The 13414-nt window shown below is 39.5% G+C and overlaps 1 protein-coding gene across 1 annotated transcript in view; it reads right to left on the bottom strand.

Annotated features, from left to right (window-relative positions):
- Positions 1-12979, bottom strand: part of PLD5 (phospholipase D family member 5) — a gene marked incomplete at both ends in the record, with an annotated part of 187182 nt that extends 174203 nt beyond the window's left edge. The window contains one exon of the mRNA XM_082306453.1: positions 12794-12979. Coding sequence (XP_082162579.1) covers positions 12794-12979 — 186 coding nt within the window. The remainder of the gene's footprint in view (positions 1-12793) is intronic.
- Between the last annotated feature and the right edge of the window lie 435 nt (positions 12980-13414).

Genomic DNA, 13414 nt, shown 5'->3' with positions numbered 1-13414 from the left:
CAGACAGCGTTACCCTGCCAGTACAAAAATTATATATAAATCTTTGAAGAGAACTACATTTTTGCAAATCCTACATATATTCCACTCACCATCTTTTCCCTGGGAGTTCCACACAAGGTGCATCGCAGAAGGTGACATGCGAAAACAGGGCTTTGGATTTGTCAGAGAAGTTCAGGGGGACAGGGCAGCAGGGTGGGGAGAGGGGAATAAAGAAAAAGAATTTAAAAATCAAGTATCATGAAGGAAGTGATGAGATGAAATTATAGACAAAAGGAAAAACCAAAGGCCTTGGTAGGTAAATCCAAACACGGAGAAGTAAAAAGGGAAACAGTTGTGCAATATAGTAGCTTTTAAAAATTGGATATGAAGCAACAGTTATTTAAAGCCAAACAGAATGCTTGGAACAGGCCCAGCAAAGACAGACTAGGGGAACAAAGTGCACAAACTGAAGAAAAAATATTTTTTAAAAATTGAAGCTTCCAGAATTCAAAGGTTTCAGCTCTCATATGGTTGCAGAAACAAATTGATTTAGGCTAATGTACATTAAGACCATATACCACACAGCCAGAGAATACAGGCTGGCACATTCCAGCTTTCCGCAGCATGAGTCTGATGTAACTAAGCCATGACAACAAAGCCCAGAGAGAACAATACTGCATAAAATGGGATAAAATACCACAGAAAGGGTTAGGTGCTATCTGCCTGCCACATGCCCAATAGGTAATTGAAAGAAAAGTCTGCAGGGACAGCAGCTCACGTTGACAAAGGAAATTGCTTTGTTCAAAAGGTTAACATTTTCCAAAACACTGTAGTGACTTTGTTTCATGCTAGACCCAAAGGAATTGTTGTTGTTGTTATTCAGACTATAAATCATGGTCACTGTAATGGCCTGAAACAGCATTTAGTATATTGATGATCTTTTTACAGTCATGGCATCCCAAATAAGCACCAATCTGTCTTCAGCATCACATATTTTATATAAACCACATTCTACAAATAAATCACTCCAAAAATAGTTTCAAATTGCAAATAATTTCAAAATTGTTGGGCTTTCATTCATCAGTGTTCTTTTTGTTTGCCTTTTTTAAGCCATTCATTTTCAAGGTGTGTTTCCTTAGAACCATCTCATCAGCTGCAACAACCAGGCTGACTACGTAATCTTTATTTATGTAACAGGACTTACTCAAAAGATGCACCTTCTCAGGGATCTAAAAATCATAGATGCAGTAGAGGCAGCATTGAATATACTTCATCCCATATTGTTTTAAGCAGCACTTATGCACAGACTGTATGCACGACTCCAAATTACTTCTTATCTAGCAAATAGCAAAAGTCAACTCTTCACGAAACATACTGGTTTTCCTTGAAGAGATACGTGGAGAAATGACATGGTTTAGCAAACACTTCAAACTGTAACTGAGGCCATGTCTAAATGATGTGAATGATAGGCTCACTATCCTACCAGAACTCAGCATTATGAATCCTGTTGAAAACTTAGGGGAACTACTTTTCCATAAGGCATCAAAGACCACAAGGTCAGTAGACAGTATACCTTCAATATTAGAGTTTACAGGACTAAACACAGTGCTGCAGGCCATAAGACAATTCTTTACTAAGCAGGAAGAAGTTATTGGATGGACTGATTTACGGGAAGAAAGGAAAAAGTGTGATTGCTACCTCAGCCAGACCACTGGCTTTGAACCACTTTATTCCAGAAGGTAACAGTGAATGGGCAGCACAGGGTTACAAATGCACATCAACTTCCGTTTATAAAAACGGAAAATCCCCACCCATCATACTGTATAGGCACTTAGAGCTGTTCAGGTCCTACAGCAAACTGACAGAGCTTTAGCCCTAACTTATTCCATTCCACTCATCTTCCCAATCTAATTTATGCTGGCTATTTTATCACTGCATATGAAGAGGCTAAACAGGCCAGCTTCTGTCAGCAGCTGTCAGAAAGTCATAGGAAAAATGCTGTTTCAGAATTTCTATATGTTCTCTAATCACCTGGGTTTTTTCTTAGTGTTCCAGGAACACAAGACTTTCTAGATGCTCATGAATCCTCCCCAGTAATTAACTATGGGGAAACAGCAGAACTTGACAAGAGTCTCCGTCTTTGTTGTAGCCACCAGTCACATCCATGCACATTCTTCTATTTGCTCACCTAGTTCATTTCCCACAAGAGGCAACAGGTTTGTTTGTGGTTTTGTTTTTTTTTTTTTTTTCCCCCAATTATTATCATTAAGGCAGGAGCATATTTCCACTTAAACGAGAACAAAACATGAAAACACATGATGCCTGCTATCATTAAACTGAGATCATATTCCAGTTTAGGTTTGATCTGGTTTTAGCATGATGGGCATTTGTTTCACCTATGCTTTCTAATGAGGAACAGAAGTATTCTAATTGGGAGCAAAGAAATAATTTCACAGGTAGCTTTGTTTTTCTGAGTTTTCTTTAGGTATCCATTCATTAGTCTTGACAGGTAATTGAAGTTTCAAATGCACCTGTCCGACTTCCTTCCTTCTGTATTCTCCATTATGCAGCACCTTGAGGTGGACTTAAATGCTGAGCAACTGGATCGATAACATTTTTTGCATGTTCACATAGACCTTACAGTTTCTTAAATCCCATTTGTTATATTAAGATGCCTTCTGTCCTTTTCACAGCCTGTCAAGGATTTTCCCCTGTGCTAACTGCAAAGTGTTCTCAAATAATATATCCAGCAACCAGCCTGATGATCCAGAGACTTAAAGCTTGAGAAAAGGTGAGGACTCTGAGACAGATTTTTCCTCCAAGTGCTTAGCAGGATATATTGAACTTGCTTTTTTGCCCCAAACCCATGACAGCTGAGCTGATCCACAGTCTTCTCTCAAGGAGCTCATATACAACTTAAATCCATAGTAGTGAAGTCAATGGAAACTTTAGCATCGCTTTGGAACAAGATCAAACAAAAGTGCACAAACTGCATTGAGGAAGTAGGGTTCAAATCACTGTCACCTTTAACACCATTCCCATAAGTAGGTGGGTAGCCTCAGTTGAGGTAATACATGAAGTTTGTTCTGCACATGTAATGCGTAGTCCCTTATCAAAAAACTCCTGCCTAGAAAGGATCAGTCATGGAACTTAATGGGCAGCAGCACAATTTCTGTAACACTAAAAGGACTAGCAAGACATACCATGTTTACTGTGGCTGGAAGTGCTGAAGACATTACCAACTTTTACTCATTCACGTGTTTCTAAACAAATACACATCTGCTCACTATGATAGGCTTTTTACAGCATATACTAGCTTTTACCGAATCAAGTTAGAGTATAACCCCAAGTAAATATGCCTTTATTGCAGTAACAACAGGATCATGAAAGTTAAACTGGTCACAATCGCAACCTCAGCACTGCTCCACATTTGATTCTGCTCCAAACAGTTTAAAATGCCTTGGGAAAATCCAGCCTATTTAATGTATCAGAATGGCAGGAATTATCTGAATCATTATTTGTTTTATTAGTAGCAATACTCAAATACATTAGGTTTTTTATTCTATTAAACATTTCATTACAACTGTAAATAGTGAAATACAAATAGCAACAAAAATTAGAATGACTAGTATTTAAGCTGCAACAACTACGTAAATTATAAAACAAGCTGCTGATTATGTTGACATCATGCAGTCAGCAATAGAACTAATTTTTTTTTTAAATTCTTGGTTTTAATAAAAAAAATAATAAAATGCACAACTGTATTCACCTACAAATACTGTTTCTTCATCGAGAAGAGGGTTTACAGGTTGTGCAGAAGTGGAAGAAAATAGGTAAATTTGTCTTCAGAGAGCAAGCCAATGAAGTATTGGTAAAAATACCACTCTGATATTTCTCTATCCAGGGCTAGATATTATCTACACGGTCAAATTACACAATGCATTGATCAAAACAAAAGAAGCCAAATCCCTATAAAAATACCCAAATCCTATGTTATATTTGGAAAGCCTTTATAAGAACTGAAAGAATTCTGAGGAACAAACCTTAAAAAAAAAAAATCAGACTAAGTTTTGATGAATAAGCATGATTGTGATCTAATAAAAATTATTTTCTGATTAAAGTAACTCGCTTCACTAGCACCAATGTGTCATTTGTTCCCTCTCTTCCTCCTCCTGAACTTCTGGGGTTCTCTTAACTCCCTGCACGTATTACTTCACTTTTAGCTGAGTGGCCCTTCTGCCCACTACAGCACAGTAGATAGTCAGAACATCACAAGCCCAGTATTTAAGTCACTTTGAGGGAACAGTAGGCTAACTTGCTTCATTTGTTATAACACTAAAGACCAGTGAATCTGGGAGTGCCTCAGTTCTCAATTAATGGCTCAACTGCATCCCCACCAGCTAAGGTAACACCTAGGTACACATTCATTTCATTGTTCCCTGACTCTGGAAACCTGGGCATACAGGTCACCAGCAAGCAGCAGCACAGGTCCCCAGTTCGGCTGATTAGGGGATAGGGATCCCAGCATGTACCTACATCTAGATATATCCTCAAATAATCCACTGTAGTTGCCAAGAACTGTGAAGAACAGATTGCAAGCAACTTGATCATCCACTCAGACTACACAATGTTACAGACACTAGAGGAGTGTCACTGCACTGGAAAATTAATGTTATACTTTTTCACTCTTAACAGCTGTCACCTAGTAATGCAAAATCTAGTAATGCAAAATTAAAAAAAAACACACATCCAAATCTCATTTTAAGAAACCTCCTTTCAGATTCTGAAATATGACAGAGGGAATAGTCAGTTTAAGAGGATATATGGACCTTCCAAGACATTAGCAGGGCACCTAGTTGGTTGGTTTTTTTTTTTGTTTTTTTTTTTTTTTTTCCCCTCTCAGTAATGAAACTACTTAAAAAGCCTGGTAAACAGACCTTAAATAATGTTATAAAAAGAGTGGGGCAAGAGGTGGGCAGTCATAAGCATGTCCCTCAGGAAAGAGCTCCATCAGGGGGAGAGAGACCTAGGGAGTCTGTTTGCCAGCACAGGACTTTCTTTTTTAGGAATGATTAAGAGTATGTGACTTCTCATCTTGAATGACAATAAAGTGGGGTTTATTAATCATTGGCATGAGTTGGTCTGTTGTTTCCATCTCTGGATAATCTGGTAAAGAGATTTTCACTGCAGTATTTTAGCATTCCTTGTTCTGGAATGGAAGAAGGCCTAAGCTAGACATCCATTCAGCCACAGAGACTAGCTTCCTTGGGCATCCTCTACAGACAGTGAAGTGATTGCATTTGTGAGGAGATATTCACTAAGGATCATTTTCCTAGTGTCTTAAGTACTCTCACTGTCTTTAAAAGTGTTACTGTCAATGGTTTGCTGCAAGACCAAAGCACTGCAAACTGCAGAGTATTCGTTTGTGTAACAGATGTGGAGGTTAAGTTGCAAGTTTCTGAAGCTGCTATTTCAAAATCCTTAAAGAAGGATGGTCAATGCTGATAAAAAGAAGGGATGACAGTAGCAAAAAAATAATTTGGATTTCCCTTAATGCTGGTAGCATTAGGAAAGGCATAGCAGTGAAAACCACTTTTCCCATATCTTCACTGAAGTTAGCATCTGGAACAAACATAGCCGAAGTTTTAGGTCTTTTGTTCGGAAACTAGAAAACTTCATTTCTAAAAAGTCTTGAATGAGTTGAATTCAATTTATACATGCATATATAAATGAATTTTAAATGCAACTTTGAAACTTCAGGTTGTTTTGTTTTCTTGTGCAACAACGTGAAGCCAAGTCTGTTACAGTGACTATGCCTCTCAAATGTTTTAATTTTAGCTTTGGAGATTTGGACTGTCAAAGTGACTGATGTTGAAATCATCAGAACTGATGCATTAGATTAATGCCATGTTGGAAGTTTCTCTTGCACACCAGAGAAAGAAGAGTAGCTTCTAAGACTAGTGTATTGGGTTTACGTGGCTAGGTCTGGGGGGAAGAGAGGTGGGTAGGGCTGCAGAGGTGGCCTCTGTGAGACCAGGGGCTGCCCCCACGTCAGACAGCCAGTTTCACCTAGCTCCATGACAGACCCACTGATTGCCAAAGCTGGGTCCATCAACAATGCTGGTGGTGCCTCTGTCGATAAGATATTTAAGAAAGAGTAAAAAATGCTGCACAGCAGCTGTGTGAGAGGAGTGAGAAAAATGTGAGAGAAACAGCCCTGCAGACACCAAGGTCAGTGAAGGAGAAGGGGAAAGAGGTGTTCCAGGTGCCAGAGCAGAGATTCCCCTGCCACCCATGAAGACCATGATGAAGTAGGTTCTCCCCCTGCAGCCCATAGAGGACCACACCAGAACAGATATCCACACTGCAGCCCATGGACGACCCATGCCGGAGCATGTGGATGTGCCCTGAAGGAAGCTGCAGCTCGTGGAGAGCCCATACAGGAGCAGGCTCTGGCAGAAGCTGTGGCCCATGGAAAGGAGCCCACGCAGGAGCAGATTTTCTGGCAGGAACTGCAGCCCATTGGGGACCAATGCTGGAGCAGTCCATTCCTGAAGGACTGTACCCCATGGAAAGGACCAATGCTGGAGCAGTTTTTGAAGAGCTACAGCCTGTGGGGAGGACCCACATTGGAACAGTTTGATGAGGACTGTATCCTGTGGGAGGGACGCCACACCACAGCAGGGGAACAGTGTGAGGAGGAAGGAGCGGCAGAGACAAAGTGTTATGAACTGACTGCAACCCCTGCACCACTCAGGGGACTGGGGGGAAGAGGTAGAATAGTCAGGAATGAAGGACTGAACTCAAGCCTGGAAAGAAGGAGGGAGGGGGAATGGTGTTTTTAGTCTTGTCCTTGTTTCTCACAATCCTACCCTATTTTTAATTCGCAACAGACGAAATTAATTTTCCCCAAGTTGAGTCTGTTTTGCCTGTAACAGTAATTGGTGGGCGATCTCCCTGTATTTATCTCAAGCTACAAGATGTTTTATCTCATTTTCTCCCCCTGTCCTGTTGAAGAGGGGGAGCGAGAGAGCAGCTTGGTGGGCAGCTGGCAGACAACCAAGGTTAACCCACCACAACTGGAAAGAGAAAAATGAACTATTAGGTATCATATTTTCAGTACTTTGAAATACAAAGTTACTTTTATGCATGGTAACTACTGAAATAAGTTATTCTTTCCTCTCCAAATGTCAAGATTTCAAATTGCCCATACTATTTTTGAAATAAACCATTTTACATTTTCTGCCCTAAAACGCTATTCAGTATTTTTCCAACACTGTTCAATGATTTTGTTCCCCTTTTTGCACTTCTCTGAACATTTATTTTCTCTGATTATGTTTGTCTACAAAACATTACTAGACAAAGACACCTTCAAGGAAAGCAGCATTTCAACAGAAGAATTCCTCCACACACAGTCTGTCAGCAGCAAAGTGAACTGCATGCTACTACTTCTGCAAGAACCTCAACGCACGCTAGTACCACTGTTGCAGGCAGGCAATTCCAAACGTCAGTCTTCCTTCTGTTGAAAAAAAGCCAAAGTCCCTCTACTTAATGGAGTTCATTCCCTTGCTTTTAATGATGAAATCTAAATATAGATATCTATCTCTAGGACCAGATAGACATTTGGAATTGTAATCTGCAATCATGCCATCAAAAAGCTCCAAATGCTGGAAACCAACTCTTTAGAACCCTCTGAATTGTCCCCACTTATGTACCTTCATATATGGCGCACTCTGCTCTTCTTGGCATCCGACATTATTCCAGATGACAAATTATTTATACCTGCTTAATGCAAAAGACTCTGTCAATTCATTTAACTCAAAAAAAGCTATGTGTTTGCATTTACTGCAAGACAGGGGCTGCTTTGGGAATGTGTATAATGATTTTTTGAATTCTGATTTAGATCCTTTTATTATTCTCCCTTAAGTTAAAGTTGTTGGCTCTGTCCAGCAACTGATTTGGCTTGACTGAGTTCTACTCCTGTTACTTGCTTTACATCAAGCTATACCCACCTTCTTTGTTTACGTGTTACAGGTAATAGCTATACACATGGTGTCTTCTGCCATCCTTAGCATGTCAAATTCCGAAGCCTGTAAATCTGCCCTCTGACTTTTAACACTTGTGCTAATTTACATGCAAGAGCGGAAATGCAATTTTAAACTGTTCAACAATGTTTTTGTTAAGAATTTCCTGCATTGTAAGAAAAGAAAAAAAAAAAAAAGAAAAAAGAGAAAAAAAAGGCTGCCTAGGAGAACTACTAGTTTTTGAATAATAAAAATGAACTGGCAGAATTGGATTTGGGATTTTAACTTTTATAAAGATGTTTTGACAGGTGAATGAAAGTTATATTTTATTTCTGATTTGGTCGTGAGGCTCTGAGAAGCACCACAGCCATGCTTGTCAGGCAGCGTTGTAAATTGTCTTAGGCCTAACATTTGCATGTTAGATACGTGCCTCTGTTGCCATGCGACACTGCCCTCCCTCTATTTCATAGCCTCTTTCTCTCTGGGTAGCAATGCTGCCAAAGGGATAGCGGTATGCTGATCAACTGCATAACATCAACTGGTCAAGTCAGCTCTCATAACAGCAAGAGTACTTAGAATCTCAAAATCCCAACATTGCCTTTGCCACTGATCAGAATTTAAATAAAAACAAGAGATGATGCAAAAATTATAACTTTTCCTAATTATGATACTACTAACGGTAACAGACTGAGGATGTCCACGAAATAAACTGTTCTAGTACTAGGTCTCCCAAAAAGTTATAGTCTTGAAGTAGTTTCTTAAAAGGCAATTTTAAAAATGTTTTAACATAATGAAGTAAATAATTAAATTAAAAAGTTATTAGAGAAAGACTACTGCTACATCTTTGAGAAGGAATACCTGTATTTGTCATAAAAAAGTATATCCGTTTAGAAGCATATCTGTTGTAGCTTAAGAAGAAATCTGTTCAGCTTTTGTTTTAAGTTTTGATTATTTAAAATTAAGTTCTCTAGAATTTTTTGCTGAGGTACTAGGAAAGCAGCTATACGGTACTTGTCATTACTGAAGGATACACAGACATGATGGACAGCTGCTGTAAATTAAACCAGATGTAACTCCCACCAGCTAAAGGCTATCAAGTTAGCTACTCTTTCTCCCCATCCCTACCTCCTTCTCCTTTTGCTCTTAAGCAATTCACATTTCATTTAAAAAGGCAGCACCAGACAAAACCAAACAAACACCACACAAAGGAGACTTTAAGAATATTTCACACAACAGCTTTCACTCCGACACTTCCAGTACCAGGCAAACAACTTCACAAAAAGGCACAAGGAACCAGCTGAAGCAGATACATAGAATCTGAACAATCTCAGCTCTGTAGGAATTTCAGCCAAAGGCTTGCAACATCACTGTGGTCACATCTGCAACGTCAGAGTTCCTCACACCTCTAGTAACTTCCTCCATGAAAAGTATGACTCATTGACCCATGAGCTACAGCACACATGTATACTTAGGCCTCACTTCAGCATAAACTCCCCATTGGCCTATCTGTAAACATGTTACAGCAGATCCATTTAATCTTAAACACAGCATTTGAGTTCACAAAAGAAAACGGGGTGAGTTGTGTCCAGATGTTGTATGGTACAAGTTGTGTTACTGCCATTTGGAAAAAGATAACCCACATAAAGAATTAGCCAATTGTTTATGAGGAGACACACTATATTAAGATCCATTTAAAGAACAATCAATTAGCAAGACGCCAGCAATACATTCCAGATTTTTACTTCCTCTATGGTCAGTCAATAACTAAGTATTGAATCAATTTTAAAGAAACTATATCATATTTGTGCATCTGAACTTGTTCTGTGCTTTTACAAGAGATATGGCAACAGTTGAATTTTGAACATCTTTACCACACTTCAAACTGAGATCTGTTTAAAAAAAAAAAAAAACACAAACCAAACAAACCAAAAACCACACCAAACCTCACAATTCTGTTGCAGTTTTGAAATCTAGAAACAAACTGTGTATTTGAGATTTTTTTATATAAACAATTTGACAAAAATTGGCTTCCGAAGAGGTTTTTTAGTCCCTCAAACTGTATATGGATTAATAAGAAGTGTCGCACATGAATAAGTCATGCTACTCACTTTAATGAAAGTCAACATAATATATCTACTGTGGTAGATACAAGGATTTACTGGTAGTAGCATACAAAATATACTGGCCCAATTTTATCCCTATTACAACCACACTGAAATCAATTTAAGAAATAATTTCAGTGAAGCAAAAACCAACCCCTTCCACAAGCCCTAAAGAGGACATATGAAACTCCAAAATCTGTTCATGCAAATCTTGACTTACACTCACTATACACCCTTCTTGTGCCTATATCTGTCATTATGTAGCATCAAATTTATGATGAGATACTTTCAAAATCAGTGCCTCCATGAATGCTCACTCCTTGTACTTTGATTTTCTTTGTAGATATCAAGTAACATGATTATCTCAGAGGGAGTTGCAAGGAAATGTAATTCAAGTCCTTCATCTACCTCATGAAGTGTGCATATCTTCATTATCCAATATTGGCCATAAGCTATCATATGTCAATGACTATACCATTCAAAATGATGCATCTCAAATTACATGGTTTGTGTTTTGGAATGTAAGAGTGGAGCATAGGAGATAACTTCTTTGGCAAGAAAACACTCAAAACCCTCAAAGACTTATCTGAAAACAGAAAATAACCACCTTGCTCCAAAATTGTAAAAGAAAAATACAATCTAGAAATTAATACATATTTTATTTACATTCACTAAGGGGAGCTATGCAATAACCTGTCTGTTACAACACTCATGAGTGTTACCTTAAATCATAAAACCAAAGTATTTTCACATATATACTGTTGGCATATCTAATTTACTGCAGGGTATTCACAATAAATGTCAATGAAATAAACACTTCATGGCAAGCAAGAAATATCAATGTTCCAATTTTTTTCTTTACATTGTTCAAATAGGCTCTGGGAATAAAAATAACTGGATGAAATGAGAGGGAAACCCCCAGAAGAACGTGCATTCATACCAAACTGATTAGAGAAAAAGCTTTTCACACCAATGCTGCAGGGTTATTGAAGATTACTACTGTGACAAAATACTGACTTCATAAAAAAAAAAAACAAACAAACACAAACAACCAAACCACACACAAAATCAAGGTTTTGCACTAGTAATCTTCAAGCAAGTTAATGCCTATTTTCCTTGTCCATGCTAATATTGTGGTATGATTTAAAATACAGATATCTGAACATGCTAATATTCAGCCTCCAGAACAGTAGTTAGCTATCAAACTGTTGACAGATTATTCCCCTCCCTCCCGCAATTAACAATCATTCATTTGATGACACATATCAACATGTAGGCACATGTAGCAAAAACCTGTTACAAAAGCCAGAGCTCAGATTTCTGTGCTTTCTATGTTTTAGCCATCAGCTGTACTGAGATAAGGCATTGACCTTTCTTCGCGATTCACAATGGGAGAATACTCTGCTTACAAGCTTACTACTGTGAAGCCTTGTTGTTAGTGTGAAGAACCACAAAAACATATGTAAGGAGGCAGATGGGATTCAATACCTTTCTCAACATTTGAAATGTGATATTTCCAACAGTTCATAAGTTCTTGTCATTTTCCCAGAAGCGTAAACAACTCAAGTTTAAGATTTCACTAACGGGGACAAAACACTCTGCAGGTTAGTGGGAAGGGAGGGTAATACTCCATGAACTAGTTGATAGAGGAGCTTTTTTCAGGTTTCATCTTTAAAGGACTCTACTATGCCATCTAGGATTTTCACGTAATAAAGGCAATTTCTCCTTGCAATGAGACCATTTCTATCCAAAGAGACTTCAGGTGGCTGTACCACAAGAAATATTTTTCTGTGTATCTTGAAGTCAATGTGACTGTAATTGTAAACTACTCACTAATGCAAAGAATGGCAGACTGTTGCACTATGCAAACCCATCCACGTTCTTTTGCATCCCTGTGAAGGCAGTTACTTCCCTGTTTGGATTGTATTGTACACTGTAACAATGGGTTTCACCTAATAAGCTATTCAGAAAAGTCTTACACAGTATGCAGGTCATCTCAACCCATTTCCTTGCTGTTAGAAGTAACATCAAAAACGCTTTCAAACATCTTCTGAGACAGGAATACTTAGAAGCACCTTAAATTCTCATAAAATATTCACTAGAGCTATCTGCAGTATCAGTTCTATTGTGGTCCCATACACACTTAGTTAAGTCATGTACTACTGCTGCAGGAATAGATGTCTTGAAGGAAACCTCCTCTACCCCACACAGATTGAATATTGTCAAAGTCCCATGCATGAAGAATAAGATAAAGAAGGGGGGGATGGGGGGAACCACAGCTAGAATTAAAAAAAGCTATTTTCTTTTAGCAATTCTAGAACTACATTATAATCACCGTGAGATAAATGCTCTAACCTCCATCTGCACCATCCCAATCTTTCTCCTCCCACATCAGTGCTGAATTTGCAGGAATAGAAGAATGAATAAGCCGAGAACATTAAAAAATATTTCCAGTTAGGAAGAGACTTGCATGTGGTTTGGGACCAGTACTGACATTCTATTTACCTCAGATTTGACCAGGCTGGGACCTCTAAGTAGCTCCTTTCTCTACCATTTGGGAAATGCCATGCCCAATTACTGGAGCAACACTTTTCTTCTGGAGTCCAAGCTGGTAGAAAGGTAGCCTAACAGAATACCTAGACAGAGGTCTAGAAAGAAAAAAAAGGGGGGAAATAGAAGCTGGCTTACGTGCTCCAGTTTGTCTTTCCTCCTCAGCCAGACACTGGCACTGTAGTCCTGCTGCTTGACAGTGCTGTAGAAGTTCGCACCTACTCTGGTGAGGCTTGGGGAAGGCTCCCTGGGTCTGCTCTTCAGCCTCATCTGCTCGAAGCCTTCATGGGGGGATGAGGAGAGCCAGTCATGCCTGACTTCCATCTTGACATGACAAGGCAAAGTCCAAAGAAAAAAATCAGAAGAAATCAAGAAATTAAGAGGCTCTAGACGAAGAGGGTCCAAAAATGAATGGGATGGGGGCAGAAGAAAGAGAAGGAAAGCAAAGACACCCCCCAAAAAACAGAAAATGGGAAGAGAAGGGGGAGAAAGGGAGAAATAGCAAGGTAGGAGGAGTGGAAGGAGAAGGCAAGGCTGCAGGTACGAGAGAGGCGCGGACTGAGAGAGATGAAAGGGCACTGGGGAAAGAAGGCGCTCCGAGATGCCGCTGCTTGTTGCCCTCGCCGCCAGCAAGCTGCAGTCCAGGACCGGCGCAGCGGGAAGCGGCTGCTTGCGGGCTCTGCCCGGGACGGAGGCGAGGGGAGGCGCGGCCCCGCGCAGACGGAGGCCGGGCGGGGCCGCTGCCTCCAGCCCGCCTGC

The sequence above is a fragment of the Platalea leucorodia genome (genome assembly GCF_965183815.1).
Source record: "Platalea leucorodia genome assembly, chromosome: 3".
Taxonomy (NCBI): domain Eukaryota; kingdom Metazoa; phylum Chordata; class Aves; order Pelecaniformes; family Threskiornithidae; genus Platalea; species Platalea leucorodia.
Note: the sequence above shows the minus strand (reverse complement) of the source record. Positions and strands in the feature narration are given on the sequence as shown.